Genomic DNA, 17,888 nt, shown 5'->3' on the forward strand with positions numbered 1-17,888 from the left:
AAGCCAAGCAGCCAAGCTCCTTGGGAGGCCCCACTGGGGAAATAACAGCTGTGGCTCAGGAGAGAGTGTCTTCACGGCAGAACAAGGAAGACCTGGGACGCGCCTTTTTTCTCTGACTATCTCCTAGCAAGCTGGGTAATCTAATCCACAGAGGAGTCTGAAGCAGAGGCAAAGAGGCAAGAGGCTGGATTTTGAATTTTCTTTTTAATAAAAAGGCACCTATAAAACAGGTCAATACAGTACAGGCAGCACAGAGACTCCCGGAACAAGCCTAAAAATTGTTTCAAAATAAAAACCAAGAAGATGTCTTCACATATTGTATTTATATATTTATATTTATATATATATATTTATATAATGGTACAAAATGGCTAGGGGTATGGCCATGGATGGAGGGAAGAGTAGGCTGGCCTGTGGCACAGGTGGGAGAAGAGGGGACGGAGAGGGCACTCGGCCCGCTGCGATCTGACCCCTCTCTCCTCAGGGCAGGAAACACAGAGTCAGACAGTTTGGGGGGTCTTGGGCCAGGGGTGGAGGGCTCAAGGGCACAGGGCCCAGGCTGAGGCAGGGCGGGCAAAGCGCCTGGCAGGATGAAGGGCAAGTGACCCCCCAAACACAGAGGCCCTGGCCATAGCCCCTGGGAGGTGGCCGGGGGGAGTCAGGGGCCTGTTGTCAGCCCCAGAGGAAGCGCTGGACCTGGCCGATGGTGGGCCGAGAGGACAGCACCAGGCTGGGAGAAGTGGGGCAAGTTCCCTTTGTATTACAGCTGCCAGTGCGAGACCAGGCCCTCCAGGCCAGGAAGGCTAGGGACTGGTCCTGGTAGAAGACACCCTGTCTAGAATGGCCCTTGGCCCTGGAGGCGGGGCGCAAAAGGCCTCAGCCAGGGAACTGCCCTGCCACCTCCCAAGGCAGGAAAGGAAGTGAGAAAAGGAGTTTTTTACTCCTGGGGCCAAAGTAGGGGACAAACACCCAGTCGTATATGGCTTCAGCTCTGACCAAAGGCGGATGGGGAGCTCTCCTGGGGAGGAGCAGGGAGCCTAGGGGGAGGCAGTGGCTGTGCCTGGGTGGACACAGACAGATCTGGTACATGGCCCTGAGCCCTGGGCAGAGGGACAACCTTGCCGGTGAGTTGGCAGGCAGAAAGGAGGCGGCAGGATGCTGTTTCCCTGATTCCATCTTCAGGGGGTGGAGACTGGAGGGGAGGTGCACTGACTCAGATGAACTGTTCTCCCCCTTCTTTGATAAGAAGTAGGTGGCAGCAGCCTCTGGAAGTCAGGGCCCTGGAGGTTACCCGGCCCATGGCTACTGCAGCCACAGGCCCCAATGGCACCATGTCACACCTTCCATGGCTCCACTCAAGGGGGCCACACAGCCACCACCTCTTCCTCCTTTCCTTCATCCCAAACTGGGACAAAAGACTTCAAGTTCTGGCTAAGATGTAGCAGCAGGGGTCGCCCAGGCATCCAAAGTGGGAAGCCAGGGCCCCGTGTCACCGGTGTGGGCAAACCCGTGTGCGTGTGCACACATGTTCTCCCCGAATCACTCAGCAGCAGACAGGCTGCCGCCCTGGGGGTCTCAGCCCTGCTAGGGCTCACCAGGTGGAAGCCTAGGTGGTCTGACCTCAGTTTAGGAGTGGGGCATTTACGTCATTTTACCATTTGGGAAGGGGACAGGAATGGTATCCTTAGGGACCCAGAGACACTGCAAACAGTGGGTGGCCATGTAGGCCTGCACATCCTGGGTCCAGGGGAATGGAGAGGGCAATAACTTGAAGAAGGGGGAAGGGTTTCTTTTATCCTTTTTTTTTTTTGTGTGACTTCTATCAAAACACAGAAATACAGCACACGCACAAACCAGCACAAAAGCGCAGCGCTCTATTTACAGCTCCGGCTGGCACCTGCCCACCTGGCCAGCCGCCTGCAGGGAGAGGAGGGAGAGGGGTCAGCCACATCAGCAGGGAAAGGATACGAAGCAGGTAAAGACAGAAGGAAAATGGGCGGGTGCAGAGAAACGAAGAGGGAGGTGGAGCTCCAGCAATGTGGACACGAGGAGACAAGAGCAGAAGGGCTGGGGGAGACCTGACCTGTCCTTCCTCTCTCCCCCCAGATCCCACCCAGGACTCCAAAAGCACAGCTGAAGGGGGTGTGGCGGGTGTAGGGATGCAGGGAAAGAGGTAAAATAGAGGCTCCATAGGAATTGGGAGGAGTGGGGGAGGGGCAGTCCTGGTGGCCAAAATGGAACCAACCCCAAGGCCAAAATCCCCCCACCCCACTCTGCCACATCCCCCTAAGCTGCCAGCACATCTGGTTTCCACAAATGCCACTCCCCACGCAAGCTCCCTCCCACCCCCTCCACCCCACCCCTCGACCCAGGCCATCCCAACATTGAGGGAAAGAACTTTGTTAAGGTTATCGTATTTGCAACATTGCCCCGGCTCCAGCCCCGGCAGCGACTTCTAGAAAGGAAGGTTGGCCATGCCGCCTGGCGCCGGGAGGTAGCCCATCTGGCTGTCCAGGGACACACTGCGCTGCCGAAGGGGGTGGGACACCATGAGGTTCTGCTGGGGCGGGGGGCCCATGAGGGAGCCCTGTGGGGAGAGCATGTGGGGCGGCTGGCTGTAGACCTCGCCCCCCACGCCCCGCTGCTTCATCAGCATGAAATTCTGCTGGGTCATGAGGCCTTGTGGAGGTGACATGACCCCCTGGTGCAGGCCATGGGGCACCATCCCCTGCTGTGGGGGCACACCTGTCCTGCCCAGCAAGGACATCTGTCCGGGGTGGCACATGGACATGTTGAGCCCCCGCTGGACGCCCTGCTGGCCTGGGAGGTTGGGAGGCCGAGAGGGAGTCTGCTCCGCCATCATGTTCTGCAGGTTCATGAGATGCAGATTGGGGGGCTGAGCCTTGGGGGGCTGGTTCTCGCTCTTGGGGAAGTATTGGAGGGTGCTGCTTGGCTTCTCAGAGGGGATGATCCTTGACAAGTCGAACTCGGGGATCCCCGTTGGGGTGGGCCGGATCACCTCGCTCAGCTCGGGGTCGTTCAGCACTGATGCCACCCCAGGGAGCACACCCGGTGGGTATGTGTCGCCCATGCGCCCAGCCATGGCTTTGCCCATCAAGTGCTGCTGGGGAGGCATGGGGCCTGGCGGCTGGTTGGGCAGGTCCTCGGGAGGCAGGGGCATGCCTGACGGGTAGTGCTGCTGCAGGCCAGGCCCCCCGCCCCCACCCCCAGTGGGGGCCATGGCACCATGTGGCTGCTGCAGTCGAGGGGGGAAGGGCATCATCTGGGAGGAGCTGGGCACCGGGCCACAGGGGGCATTCAGGGAGTCGGGGCCCCCTGGAGCCATCATCATGGAGTTTTGAGGGGGCCCTCCTGTCCCCTGTGGGTTGGGATGCAGTGGAATGTTGGAGCCCAGAGGGGTGGGAGAGGGCAGCATGGTGGGTGGGGGCTCATGGGACAGGGGCTGCTGGCCTGGCAGGTTCATGCCCATGGGGCTCTGGGCAGCGGCTGAGTTCAGGTGCATCTGGCTGGGCTGGCTGTTGCTGATCCCTGCAGGGAATAAAGACAGGGGGTCAGGCACGGTGCGCCCAGCTCGGGGAGGGTGCAGGGCTCAGGCCTTCTCCACTCCCAAGCCAGGTGGTGCCAGGGGTCGGAGTTTTCACCACTGGCTTCCCCTGGCTGGGAGGGAAGGGACTGGAGGCACTGAAGCTAGAAGCCAAGAGACTAAGTTCTGGCTCAGGTCGCAGACACCGCCAGGTGTTGGAAAGACCACTCGAGTGCTCTGGGCTGCATTTCACTAATGACTCCCGTGAGTGGGAGCAGCATCCCGGAGCCTCCACCCCCATGCCCAGAGCCTTCAGAAGCACAAAAAGTCAGCACAACCACAGCTGTGCTCCCCGATCCCAGTGCCCACACCAGCTGGCCTCCCTGGGGCCCCCGCCTGTCCTCGCACCTGGCCCAGAGCCCTGTGGTGGTGGTGGGGGGGGCAGCAAGGGCCGGTCAGGCAGCAGCTCGTCGTCTGAGGTGGCGATGGTCTTGATGGCATTGTGGTAGAGCGGGGTGGAGCTGGGCATGGCGTACTTGGACATCTGGGTCATCATCAGTGACAGGGGGTTCTGGGAAGGCGTGGGGTCTGGGGAGGAAGTGAATGGTAGGCTGGGGTTCATGAGGCCGCTGGGAGGGTTGGCGGGAGGTGCTGAGGAGCTGCTCCGGGGGCCGCTAGGCGGGAGGGCACCTACAGAAACGGGGAGACAAAGAGAGCAGGGGTGACTGGGGAGGGGCAGATGAGTTCGGCTGTGGATATTGGGGGGGTTTAGGAAGAGGTCGGTTCCCCAAATCACCTGGTCCTTCAGACACACCCACAGGCCCCCAGTATCTCCTGAGCCCACTAGTCTTCAAGCAATCCCTGCAGCCTCAGGGCCCCGGGCAAGGGGAAGATCCTGGGCACCAAGTACAATCCCTCAAAATGCCTGAGGGACTCATGTAGTGCCCTCTGAGAAAGCCCACAGCTGTCATCATCTGCCCCGCGAGCAGAGTCATCCACCTCTGGGCCCCAGTACAGAGGCCTCGACTCACTGCCCAGCCCCAGCATGGGCACACTGCTCGGAGCCTGCCTGCCTGTCTGCCTGCGCAATTGACTCACCCTGTTCCATGTTGCTCAGGGTGGTGGAAGAGTTCATGTTGAGAGGCGGCTGCTTGTTCTGGGAGACCCCAGGACTGGGCATGGCCGTCTTGGGTGAGGCAACCCAGCCTGGAGAAGGCACCGCCATGGAAGGAGACTTGAGCCTGCTGGGCGAGCCAGTGGGCGAACGGACACTGAGGGAGGAGCCAAGGACCTGGGGTGACTTGAGAGGTCCTGGCGGGTTGGCAGAAGGCAAGGGCACCATCTGTGAGGGAGTCTGGGGTGACTTGAGGTTGGCAGAGGGCGAGGTGACCAGGGGTGAGTGCACCTGGCTAAGGGTGGGTGACTTCAAGTGACCCATGCCTGGTGAGCCCATCTGATTAATACTGATGGTGAGGTCCGAAGGCCGCCTGCCTAGCCCCCGGTTTGGGGCTGAATGCACGGTCCCGGGAGGGTTGGAGGCAGAGGGCAGAGGCATGTGGCTGAGCCGGGTGGTGCCCACGTTGCTCATGGGCATTGAGCTCTGATCAGGGCTGAACATGTCTTGGGTATTGCCCATGTCCTGGGACATGGCTTGGTAGGGTCCCTGGCCCCCAGAGAATCCCTGCTGGCCCTGGTTGGGAAACTGTGAAGGCATCAGCATCTTTTGCGGGCCGCCCATCACGCCACTGCTGTTCTGGGCCCGAACCCGGGCCATCTCCTCAGGACTGAGTCCCTGGGGCCCCATCATGTCCCCAGGGCCCCGCATCTTCTGTGACATCAGCATCTGCTGCTGCGGGGTCATCTGCACGTTCAGGTTCATGTTCATGTTCATGTTCACATTCATGTTCATGTTGAGGTTGCCTGGCCCCATGGGCGGGTCCACCTCCCTCAGCCCAGACTGTCCCATGGGAGGGCTCAGGAGGCCCCGGCCTCCACCAAACTCCATGCCCATGGGAGTGCCCGCCAGGCCCTCACTGCCAGCCATCTGCCCTGGGAACATGGCAGGATCCATCTGCCGGTGTGCCTGCATCATCCGCTCCATCTCCATGCTCTGTCCCATGCCACCGCCTGCCATGCCCAGGGGGCGCTGCATGCCCATCGACCGCTTCTCCAGCAGCTGGTGCCGCAGCAGCTCCTCACGGACTCTGGGGGTCATGAATCGCTCCGCCTCACCCTGCCCACCTGGGTAGGGCATGGTGTTCTGGGCAAAATTGCTGGGTCCCCCCATAGGGGGCAAGTCTTCGGTCCAGCCCATGCCTGGTCTTACGGGCCTCTGCATGGCATTCATGGGCACCTCCATGGGCATACTCTGCATGCCCCCAAACCCAGGCACCCGTTGTATCTGGTTGCCTGGGAAACGGGGGCCAGGAAAGGGAGGTCCGCCCCGGAGCTGCATGGGATCTTGAACATCCATGGGTCCCCGCAGCTGCGCACCCATTCCAGGCGGCCACTGATCCCCAGGCTTGCTGTGGTAAGGAGGTGGGGGCCCCCTCACCATCATGCCCCCCATGCCCATCATGTCCTGCAGAGGGCGGCCCCCGTGCAGCCCAATCTGTTCCTCTTTCCGCCGTTTCTCCTCGTAGTACTCCTCCTGCAGCTTGCGCCAGGCCACCTGCTCCGGCGTGAGGCTGTCCTGGCCCAGCCTCTGTATCATCATGTTCATCTGCTGCCCCATGTCCCCACCCGGAGGGTGCCCTGGCACTTCGTGCTCCAGAGGGGGGCCCCCTAGGCTCTGTGTCTGCGAAATCATGGACTGCAAGGGTTCCTCGTACTTCTTCAGCCCGCTGGGAGGGGCCGTGGGTGGCTGCTGGGTGGGGGGAGGGGGGGCTTGTGCTGGGGGGCCCCCCTCACCCGCTCCTCCTGGGGGCCCCTTGAGGAAGGGCTCAGTCTCTCCGCTGCGGAGCAGCAGTCGCTCAATGTCTCGCAGCGTCTGGAGGGACCGTTCCCGGTGCTCCAGCTGCTCTTTGGACAGGCCCTCTGAGCCCGCCAGGCTGCGCTGCCCGTTTCCAGTGGGGGCTGCCTCCCCCAGCAGGGCAGGGCCGGGGGCACTGCTGGGGTCTCCTCCAGGAGGCAGAGGGTTGTTGGCGGTGGTAGCCGTCGGGGTGTTAGGGTGGGTGCCCCCAGTCCCACCACCTGTGCTGGCAGCTCCCACTGAGCTGGGGGCCAGGTCCTGACTGCTGTCCTCAGGAGGCCCCTCTGGGGGCAGAGCAGGCGGGGCACTGCCAGGGGCCGGGGGTGGCGGCGGCGGCAGTGGAGGTGGCTGGGACTGTGGGGTGCCCGCTGTCGGCGTGCTCAGGGGTAGCGGTTCTGGGGTGGGGGGCACTTTAGGGGCCTGCAGAAGGACAAAGAGAGCATGAGACAGGGAAGGGGACGTTCTGCCCAGTCCTGCTGCCCACAGAGGCACCACTCTCACCTGGTCAAGCTTAGCCCGGGGCACGTTCTGCTGGTGGTAGGCGAGGATGGAGTCTGCCCGGCCCTGCAGCACTGCCTCCGCGGCCCTGCACAGTGAGGGCACCCACAGCTCAGAGAGGTGAGCAGGAGGGAGCCCCACCCTCACCCACCCCACCCTGCCCCTGCACATGGCTCCCTCAGAACCCCAGGCTGAGAGGTGCTGGGCAGAGAGAGAGAGAGAGACGTGGCCTGCCCACCAGGCACTTACGTGTTGGCCAGGTGGGTGGTGAAGACGTATACGAACTGCGAGGGAGGCTTTCCGGGGACGCCCCCGCCCCCGCCCCCAGGGGCATCAGGCCGAAGGCCAGGAGGAGGGCCGTGCGGGGCGCCTGGCACGCTGCTCTCGCTGAGGGGCAGTTGGGTGGTTTGGCCGGGACCCAGCTGTGGGGCCGCCATGGCTGGGTCTGCTACATTACAATCTGCAGGAGGAGAGAGGAGAGGGAAAGGGGCTAAGTGGTCCAGACGCAGGTAGGACCAGCTGATACCCCTCCCACTGATGCTCACAGCCTTACAGCTCGTGCCCACAGGAACATCTGATGTCACTATCTGGTGTTCTCATTAGGCTGGTTTCCATGATGGCAAGAGTGGTGACCATGTGGAGAGCAGGGACAGAGAAAATGTGTCCCTTCCACAGGCTCCCATGGGCCTGGCATTCTGCTGGGGACTTAACAGGTGTGATTTCATCTCATCAACACACCCTGGGAGGAACCTGTCACACACTCCATTTAACAAAGGAGGAGGCCAGGCGCGGTGGCTCACGCCTGTAATCCCAGCACTTTGGGAGGCCAAGGCGGGCAGATCACGAGGTCAGGAGATCGAGACCATCCTGGCTAACACAGTGAAACTCCGTCTCTACTAAAAATATGAAAAAATGAGCCGGGTGTTATGGTGGGAGCCTGTAGTTCCAGCTACTCAGGTGGCTGAGGCAGGAGAATGGCGTGAACCCTGGAGGCAGAGCTTGCAATGAGCCAAGATCACGCCACTGCACTCCAACCTAGGCGACAGAGCGAGACTCCATCTCAAAAAAAAAACAAAAAACAAACAAACAAACAAAAACAGTTGCACAGCCAGTTAGTACAGAGCCAGAACTGAACCCAGGGCAGGGACTCTGAAGCTCTGCTGCTGCCCCTCAAACTGGGTAAGTGTATGTGCACACAGTCTAGTCACCCAGTTAGGCAGAAGGCATAGAGGGTACACAAGCTGATGATTCAAATGATGGATGGTTTTTCACTCTAGCCCCACCACTAACTGACTGTGTGATTTTATGAACCAGACATCCCTCTAAGCCTCGGTTTCTTCATCTATAAAACGTAAAATACTAACCTCCTCCTTGCACAGGGGGCAGGTCAAAGAAATATATTTTTTAACAGTAAGTTTAAATCAATGTCACAGAGTAAAAGAATCCATTTGAAAAACAGAGAGCCAGGAGCGGTGTCTCATGCCTGTAATCCCAGCACTTTGGGAGGTAGAGGCGGGAGGATCACCTGAGGTCAGGAGTTCAAGACCAGACTGGCCAACACAGTGAAACCCCGTCTCTACTAAAAATACAAAAATTAACTGGGCATGGTGGCGCATGCCTGTAATCCCAGCTACTCGGGAGGCTGAGACAAGAGAATTGCTTGAACTTAGGAGGTGGAAGTTGCAGAGAGCTGAGGTCGCACCACTGCACTCTAGCCAGAGCGACAGAGCGAGACTGTCTCAAAAAATAAAAATAAAAAAAATAAATAAAGAAAGAAAGAAAGAAAGAAAGAAAAAAGAAACAGAAAAAGCTGACATACTGGAAACACTCTCAAGACAGACCAGCTACCCTCAGCACCAAGGGAAGTTTTGTTCCATGGTTATACACTTGACTGCAAGTCTTAGCGTAGAAAAAAATCTCCAGTGGTTCTAGGTGAGTGGGTAGGCCCATTCCCATGCCAAGAAAAGCAAGTCACAGTGCCTGGCCCACAGACAGTAAGTCCCAGCATTCTCAGTTAATGGGAGACAAACTGCCTAAAGTTGTCTCCATTGAGCTAGGGCAGTGACTACCGGGCCATGGGCCCAGTGTCAGGCTGCCCTCTTTGGAAAAAGTTTCTTCTCCACCTTCTTCTCTGACTGACCCACCCCAAAATGGCCCTGCTCTAGACCCTATCTCTCCAATTTTACATAGAAGAGCAGAGCCAGAAATTTGTGGGGGAGCTTGAGAGCTGACCTCCATGTGTGAGGGTTGCTGAGGGGCTCTTGGATACAAGCTATGGGGAGAGAGGCAGGGCTTAGTCCAACAAGGAACTTTCTAGTACAATAACGATAAAAGCTAACATGTTACGCCAGGCGCGGTGGCTCAAGCCTGTAATCCCAGCACTTTGGGAGGCCGAGACGGGCGGATCACGAGGTCAGGAGATCGAGACCATCCTGGCTAACACGGTGAAACCCCGTCTCTACTAAAAATACAAAAAACTAGCCGGGCGAGGTGGTGGGCGCCTGTAGTCCCAGCTACTCAGGAGGCTGAGGCAGGAGAATGGCGTAAACCCGGCAGGCGAAGCTTGCAGTGACCTGAGATCCGGCCACTGCACTCCAGCCCAGGGGACAGAGCAAGACTCCGTCTCAAAAAAAAAAAAAAAAAAAGCTAACATGTTATATGTATAACCCCATTTACTCCTTGTACGAACCCTATGAGGTAAATAATATTTTTATAGATGAGGAAATGGAGGCCCTTTCCCAAATTAACAGAAATAACCTGGGTTGCAAACCAAGGCAGCCTGATGGCAGAACTAGTTCTGTCAATGTCTACATTCTATCGCCCCTCCAATAAGAACTCTTTAAGAATCTAAGGGCAGGGCCGGGCGCGGTGGCTCAAGCCTGTAATCCCAGCACTTTGGGAGGCCAAGGCGGGCGGATCAAGAGGTCAGGAGATCGAGACCATCTTGGCTAACACGGTGAAACCCCGTCTCTACTAAAAATACAAAAAATTAGCCGGGCGTGGTGGCGGGCGCCTGTAGTCCCAGCTACTCGGAGGCTGAGGCGGGAGAATGGCATGAACCCGGGAGGCGGAGCTTGCAGTGAGCCGAGATCGCGCCACTGCACTCCAGCCTGGCCGACACAGCCAGACTCCGTCTCAAAAAAAAAAAAAAAAAAGAATCTAAGGGCAGTGGCCAGGCGTGGTGGCTCACACCTGTAATCCCAGCACTTTTGGAGGCCGAGGCGGGTGGATCACCTGAGGTCGGGAGTTCAAGATCAGCCTGACCAACACAGAGAAACCCCGTCTCTACTAAAAATACAAAATTAGCCGGTCATGGTGGCGCATTGCTATAATCCCAGCTACTCGGGAAAGCTGAGGCAGGAGAATCACTTGAACCTGGGAGGCGGAGGTTGTGGTGAGCCGAGATTGCGCCATTGCACTCCAGCCTGGGCAACAAGAGCAAGATCACGTCATTGTACTCCACCCTGGGCAACAAGAGCGAAACTCTGTTTCAAACAAAAAAAAGAATCTAAGGGCAGGCCGGGCACGGTGGCTTATGCCTATAATCCCAATACTTTGGGAGGCTGAGGTGGGTGGATCACTTGAGGTCAGGAGTTCAAGACCAACCTGGCCATCATGGTGAAACCCCATCTCTACTAAAAACACAAAAATTAGCCACAAAAATTAGCCAGGTGTGGTGACGCATGCCTATAATCCCAACTACTCGGGGGGCTGAGGCAGGAGAACTGCGTGAACTTAGGAGGCAGAGGTTGCAGTGAGCCGAGATGGTGCCATTGTACTCCAGTCTGGGCAACAAGAGTGAAACTCCAACTCAAAAATAAATAAATAAATAAATAAATAAAAGACTCTAAGAGTAGTACAACTAAATGAGTCACAATGGTCGCCTTGAGTATGGGATGTCAGCAATTTCTACTTTGTATTTCCCTATGTTTGCCAGGCACAGTGGCTCACTCCTGTAATTCCAGCACTTTGGGAGGCCAAGGCATGAGGATCACTTGAGACCAGGAGTTCAAGATCAGCCTGGGCAACATGGCAAGACAAAAAATACAAAAATTAGCCAGGTGTGATACATGCCTGAGCCCCAACTACTTGGGAATCTGAGGTGGGAGGATCACTTGAGCTCAGGAGTTTGAGGTTGCAGTGAGCTGTGATCACACCACTGCACTCCAGCCTGGGTGTCAGAGAGAGACCCTGTCTCTAAACAATAAATAAATAAAACTCACAAAGTTTCTACAATGGTGCAGTCTGATGTGACATAAGTGAACTGGAGGTGTTGGCTATGGGGGAAGGTGTCTGGCCTGGGAGGCAGTAAACGGTTCTATCATCAAAGGGTTCAGCCAGAGGCTTGGCGACCACCAGGTTAGTCCCACGGGGGAGAGAGAACTGATACGGGATGGTCTGTGAGGTTCCAGTTAGCTGTAGAGGTTTGGTATTTGACCCTCTGCACCCCTGCCACAGACATAGTCTGCTCACTCCATCACATTTGCTGACTCTCTTTCCTCCTCTGTAATTGACGTTATGATAACACTGACCTCACAAGGCTATTGTAAGGATTAAATAAAACAGAGTAGCGGCCAGGCGCGGTGGCTCAAGCCTGTAATCCCAGCACTTTGGGAGGCCGAGACGGGCGGATCACGAGGTCAGGAGATCGAGACCATCCTGGCTAACACGGTGAAACCCCGTCTCTACTAAAAAATACAAAAATCTAGCCGGGCGAGGTGGCGGGCGCCTGTAGTCCCAGCTACTCCGGAGCCTGAGGCAGGAGAATGGCAGGAACCCGGGAGGCGGAGCTTGCAGTGAGCTGAGATCCGGCCACTGCACTCCAGCCCCGGCGACAGAGCGAGACTCCATCTCAAAAATAAATAAATAAATAAAAAATAAAATAAAATAAAATAGAGTAGCAAAGTAGTCAACGTACTCTTTTCTTTCTTATTTCTACCATCCCTGCCTTCAAGAAATTCACAATTTAATAGTCTCTAGTTAGTTTCTTTTTCTTCTTTCTTTACTTCTTTCCTTTCTCTCTCTCTCTCTTTAGAGATGGGGTCTCCCTACGTTGGCCAGGCTGTTCTTGAACTCCTGGGCTCAAGCAATCCTCCGGCTTCAGCCCCGCAAATTCTGGGGATTACAGGTGAGAGCCACCACACCCAGCCTCTCTGGCCAGTTTCTTATGTCTCTCCCATCAAAAAGATGTAAACTTTGAGGGGGAAAAATGTGTACAAGCTTCCCAGGGATAGGGGTTACCTCTGGCTCTCCCCCATCACTCACGGAAGGCCAAAATACAGGTGGATTCATAAAAGAATCAGAGGAGGAGTGGGCATCCCTCCACACCCACTTCTTGTCCTGGTGACACACCCTGGGTACTTGCCAGGAGTCAATTAGAGGTTAGGGAAGGGCACCAGAGATACAGCCAAGTGGCAGCTCACACCCAGGCTTAGCAGGGCTTTGCACAGCAGAGCCAACTGTCCCACTCCCAGGGACACTGGACCTTCACTGCCCTGCCTCCACTAACCAGAAGGTGGCAGCATAGGCCAGGAATTCACGAGTAGAGGTGTAGGTGATGTGACCAGTAAGGGGGCCATTCCACTCTGCCTCACCAAGGGTCCTTAGGGAGAGGGGGCCACTGAGCACCTGGAAGGCAGAGGCAAGGCTGTTGCAGTGTAGGGAGGGACAGAGTCTGAGGTGGGATGGGAGAGAAAAATCCAGGGCTCCTGGTCCTCATTTCTTTCCCAGGCTCAGTCCTAAGTCCATCCCCCTGGAACATCACGGGCTAGAGCACCCTGGCATCAACAGGCACTCACTGTGGGTGGCCCCAATGGGCTTGTCGTCCTCCTCACTGTCCGGTCCAGAGCACCATTCGTCCCCACTGTATGGCTGCTTCCGCTCCAGCACACAGCGCCGCTTACTCCGGGGCGCCACCTCTGCCCAGGCAGGATGGAGGAAAGAGTGAGCACCCAGAGACCCCATTCTCCCACACCCGGGGTCCCTCCCAGACCCATTCTCTAACATGCCCCACCCTAGAGGGCACTGCCCAGGCCACGGTGGGCACTTCGCCTGCCCGTGGTCCCCACCACACGACCATTTGTTTCTGATTTCTCTCTATAGCCCCATGCCTGTCTCCCCTCCCCCCCAACACCAAGTACAGCATAATCCCCAACCACAACTGGTTCTAATTAGGACTGGCGGGGAGGGGGAGCTGCTGCTACTCTTCCAGGCCCCAGTGCCTGCTCCCAAAGGGCTCCCACCAGCTGGGATACGGAGGCTCCTGGGAAGTATGTGGGTCTGGGGTCTGCTCCTCACTCCACAGCACCTCCCTGTCCCTCTCTGGAGCTCTAGTGGGTAAGCAGGAGGGGAAGGAATCCAGAAGTATGACCACTCTGTGTGGCCCCTCCATGGGTGGCACCATGGCCAACCCCAATCCCGAATGATCTGGTTGGTGGGTGTTGAAAGGTACCCATGCAGAAAACACTGGAGAAGAATGTGGGGTGAGGACTGGACAAGCAGGGGGCAGAGAGCTGATCTCCCAGAACATCTGAGCCTTGGACTATAGGAGATGCTAGGGTCTTGGGGATAAGGAAATGGGGTACCTTTGGCCTCCGAATCCAGGGATGGGGTCCCAGCCTCTCGCTGCTCTCCAGAGTCCACAGACACACTCCGTTCCCTCTTCACCTTGCCCTTGAGCGAGCTGAAAGGGGGCACCCCTGTCTGGGGGTTCTTCAGACTTGAGTTGCTAGGCGAGATCTGGTTGGCCTTGGCCCCATGGTTCCCCGCCCCCACGCCCTTCGAGCCCAGGTTGCAGGTGGGTCCTTGGTTCACATTCTGGTGCTGAGACTGGGCCCCGCCATTCCCTGTCTTGCCATGATTGGTCAGTTTATTTTCTGGGTGCATTGGCTTGGCTGGGGCAGGGGGGCAATGGCCGCGGGGGGACAGCGGCGGGCTCCCTGGAGCTTCTCTCCTCCTGGGGTGGGGTAACCTGGGAGAAGGTAGGAGAGATGTGAAAAGTTAACCTTGCTAGGGGCTAGGCATGCCTGGAACTTAATTGCCCCATCCTGCCTCCTCTAATAATGGGGGAGGGTAGGGGGAAGGGGTGGCATCTCAAGACTACCACCAGCTATTCCCTACTTCCCTCCATGGCTTCCTCAGACAAGGGCCAAGGCCCTCACCCACCTTGGGGAGTGGAGATGGGGAAACCCTCCACCCTCCAGCCTCCACAATTTGAATGCAAACCAGGGCCCAGAGTTGGCAGAATTCGCCCACCTCAGCCCCAACACCCATCAGCCTGCAAGCTTCTGTGGCAACCCTGTCCTCTGTATCAGACTTAAGCATCCTCTCTTCTAAGATCAGCTGTCTTCAGACTCCTTCCAAGGTCTCAAACCTCAACTCCCATATGTCCCAACACCAGCAGAGAAGGGCCGCAGGACCTGGGGTCACTGCACATGCCCCCGTCTCGTTCCCCAGGGACAGTGGGGAAACGCACACTGGGGAGTGGTACCCACTGGTCCAGACAGCTGGAGGGGAAGGCCTGAGGAGGGGGGCCTGGCAGGCCAGGCCGGCAGGCAGAAGCAGGAGGAAAGGGGGAGGGGAGCGGTGTGTCAAGCAGATGGGGAGTGCAGCTTGAAGCCAAGGATTCCTGCAGCCTAGGCTGCGGGCCCTTTAAGCTCCAGCCCGCTCCCCCCGCCGCCTCCCCCTCCCCGGAGACCTATTAATAGCCGCTGGAAAGATCACATCACGGGAGAGGATATTTATCCCCCCTCATTCCACACCAGCTCAGATTTATTTCAGCTCTGCTGTCCTGCTGCTGCCGCCTGGCCCTGTCTGCCGGCTTCTCCGGGGTGGGGGGAGGGAGGCAGGCACCGCCCCCTACTCCCGCTCCCACCTCCAGCTAGACTGAGGCCAGAGGCGGCCTTCGGACTCCACAGTAGGGTGGGAGGGGGTCTGCTCAAACCATTTTAAGGAGGGAAGAACTAGAAGGGACCAGAAGCTGCAAGCATAGCAGGCTGCCAGTCCCCTCTGCCCCCGGGGCCCAGGTACTAAGGCTGGCTGCGCCTCCTGCTTCGGGCCAGGCCTTCCCATGCTAACCCCACTTTAGCCTACTGGTGGCCTGGGAGCCAGGTGCCCAGGGCGGCTCCTCTCTTGGCCAGCACAGCTTGGGCCCCATCACCACTGGGCCCTTCCCTTCCCACACTCCACACACACACATCCCGCCCGCCACGACACCCACACACCTTGTCTTGTTAGCCAGGATCCTCATGGCTCCCACACACAGTGGGGCTACGGCCCCTGTGCGTGCCCAGGGCCCAGCCAGGTACTCGGTACTGGAGCACGGACTGCAGCAACAAGCCCCAAAGAGAAAACTCGTGACTTGGGGAGGGGGTGTAAAAGGGGGAGGGGAGAAGGGAAGCCCCAACAGCCCTGGGACTAGGGAACTGGGTAGGGTGGGGTGGCACTGGAAAAAGAGGATTACGAGATGGGGTCTCGATCCTGGAGGCCAGCCCTCTCCCCATCCCTCCCGCACCTTGCCCTCAGGGGGCTTGCAGTCTCCAGCAAGCCCCCGCCCTGACGGGCGGCAGAGACAGAATTCACTAAAAGACTAGGTAGCAAAGGTACCGCGTGTGGCGGCCGTGAGGTCTGCCCTGGCCCCTTGAGGGATTCCTGCTCCCAGACGCGCCCCTCACCCAGGGTGGGGTACCCCTCACGCCCCACCCCCAGAGCGCCCCAGCCGTGGAGGGGGCCTGGGGTGGGGGCCACGCCCCGCCCCGTCCCCAGCTCGAGGCCTAGCCCGTGCCCATCCCAGCAGGCCCGGGCGGGCAGCGAGAGGCCTGGCGGGGCCCCGGGGCTGCAGCTGGGCTCTTCTGGAGACCAGTAACGCTGGCTCGGATTCCTCCCCGACCGCAAGAATGCAGGAGCCTCCCCTCCCCCCGCCCTGCACCCCCACCCCGCCCCCTTCGGCAGAGCCCGGGCGGAGAGGCAGAGCGAGAGAGCGACAGCCAGCGAGGCAGCGAGCGGGAGGCGGACAGGACTGCAGCGTGCTTCTCCAGGCCCCGCGGGCGGACAGACACACGGACAGGTCCCGCCAGGAGCTGGGCGCGCGCCAGCCGGCAAAAGCTTGGCGAGCACCGGGTGCTGCCGGCAGGGGCTCGGAGACCCACAGACACCCGAACTCTGACTCACACACACTCAACAGCTCACACGTGGACAGGGAGACAAAGACACGCACGGAGCCCAGGAAGCTAGAGGCGCGCCGGAGGCCAGGGAAGCGCCGGCCGGAGTGGGAGCCGCGGAGACAGCCTGGGGCACGCGCAGACACCGAGGCTGCCCGAGGACTGAGTGGGAGCGCCGGACTCATTGAACAGATGAAAAGACTGAGGCCGGCCACAAGAGAGCCGAAGAAAGTTGAGCCTGGTTGTTACAAAGAAACACGCACAGGGCCATAGATACAGCAACAGACAGACTTACACAAACACAGAGGCCTCACCCAGTTGCCCCCCGCCCTGGCTCCCCCTCGCCTCCCCTACCCGCCCTCCAGCAGTCGATCCCGGTCAAAGGGGAGGAGTCTTGGGCCCATGAGCCTCGTCCCGGTGACAGGCCCGGCCAGACACCGGTGCACACTCCTGATGCTCTGCTCCCTGCGAGGCTGCTGGAGGCTGGGCGGGGACCTCGGGGTGAGGGGGCCCCACCTGCCACCCTGCGGGAGTGTAACCCCAACTCAACCCTAGGGCACATTGGCCTTCGCCACTCCAGCCCTGTCTCTGGGGAGGAAGGCTCCTGGGGGAAGGTTCCAAAGTCCAGAACCTGCCTGGGAAACAGCCCGCCACCCCCAGCTTCTCCATCACAACCAGGGAAGAGCAGAGGCAGAGGCTGGAGTCACTGGAGACAGCAGGGCCCTGAGCAGGCTCCTGACTGGCATGCATCTCAGGCTCTGCCTTCACCAACTCGCAGATTCTCAAAAGGATCGACCCCATTTCAACGAGGAAACTGAGGTCTGGGAAGAGGAAGTGATGTGACCTTGAGTCATATATCCAGTACGTGGCAGTGTGGGGACCCTCATTCCAGACACTGCAGTGGCCCCACCTCGCCACCCCAGCCATGACTGCTCCTCTGAGCCTGCATCAGATAGGTGGGCTTCCCACATTCCAGCCACAGTGCCCAGGCCCCCCATAAGGGGGGAGGGGCAGGGCAAGGGCCACTCACTACCTATGTTCACAGCCTCAAAAATTGAGAACCTGTAAGAATTTGGGAAGGGGCTATTAGAAAATCAGTCCTCTCCAGTGGCCTTTCGGGCCCAGGCTCCTCCCCAGAAGACTCTTTCAGTCACCCTCCCCTCTGGGACTCCACCCCCTCTCTCCCACCCCGCCGCAGGGCGAGCTGAGTCAAGCGTGGATGAGTCAGGACTTTCCCATCTCACACCTCCCCCCTTTGCCCCTCAAGAGTCTGCCCCAGCTCCCAAAGACCCCTCCTCCTCCACACACTCACAGTCTCTGAAGACACCTGGAAGGCCTGGTGATGGGAAGCAAGAGGGCTGATCTCAGCCCAGTGCAATTTTGAAGTACCAAGTAAAGGGGGCTTCCTAGCACGAGGCCAGAGGCCCTTGAGGTGCAAGAAAGCAAAGGGATGGGGCTCTGGGAACACATCACCGTGCCTCCCTCTTAGGGGGTTAGGTGGGGAGGGGTAGCAAGCTCACAAACAGGGAGCAGGTGCAAGTCACCTGAGTGGAAGGCCAGGCGCATACCAGGAGAATGAATGTGCCCGGAGGAGCGGAGGAGGCGGCTTGACAAAGGGCCTGAGATATCCATCCGTTCCCCCACCCGCCACCCCCACCCTGAGTGACTGCGAGGGTAGGAGCCAGCAGCCTAAGGGTTGCTAAGGGTTAAAGTGGAC

General features: G+C 58.6%; 1 protein-coding gene across 4 annotated transcripts in view; it reads right to left on the reverse strand.

The window, feature by feature from the left end:
• Positions 1 to 185: 185 nt before the first annotated feature.
• The window catches only part of BCL9L (BCL9 like), a 31,322-nt gene continuing 13,619 nt past the window's right edge, over positions 186 to 17,888 (reverse strand). For 2 of the 4 annotated variants that reach the window (XM_033205385.1, XM_033205384.1), the window contains 8 exons: positions 15,236 to 15,337; positions 13,598 to 13,983; positions 12,812 to 12,931; positions 7,263 to 7,473; positions 7,017 to 7,101; positions 4,643 to 6,935; positions 3,953 to 4,234; positions 186 to 3,549 (listed from right to left, as the gene is read on the reverse strand). In XM_033205385.1, the coding sequence (XP_033061276.1) occupies positions 2,456 to 3,549; positions 3,953 to 4,234; positions 4,643 to 6,935; positions 7,017 to 7,101; positions 7,263 to 7,473; positions 12,812 to 12,931; positions 13,598 to 13,983; positions 15,236 to 15,261 (4,497 nt within the window). In that variant the 5' untranslated portion in view covers positions 15,262 to 15,337 and the 3' untranslated portion in view covers positions 186 to 2,455. The remainder of the gene's footprint in view (positions 3,550 to 3,952; positions 4,235 to 4,642; positions 6,936 to 7,016; positions 7,102 to 7,262; positions 7,474 to 12,811; positions 12,932 to 13,597; positions 13,984 to 15,235; positions 15,338 to 17,888) is intronic. The other 2 variants (XM_033205387.1, XM_033205386.1) reach the window with 1 other exon arrangement.

Source organism: Trachypithecus francoisi, unplaced genomic scaffold (genome assembly GCF_009764315.1).
Source record: "Trachypithecus francoisi isolate TF-2019V2 unplaced genomic scaffold, Tfra_2.0 Lachesis_group8, whole genome shotgun sequence".
NCBI classification, from domain to species: domain Eukaryota; kingdom Metazoa; phylum Chordata; class Mammalia; order Primates; family Cercopithecidae; genus Trachypithecus; species Trachypithecus francoisi.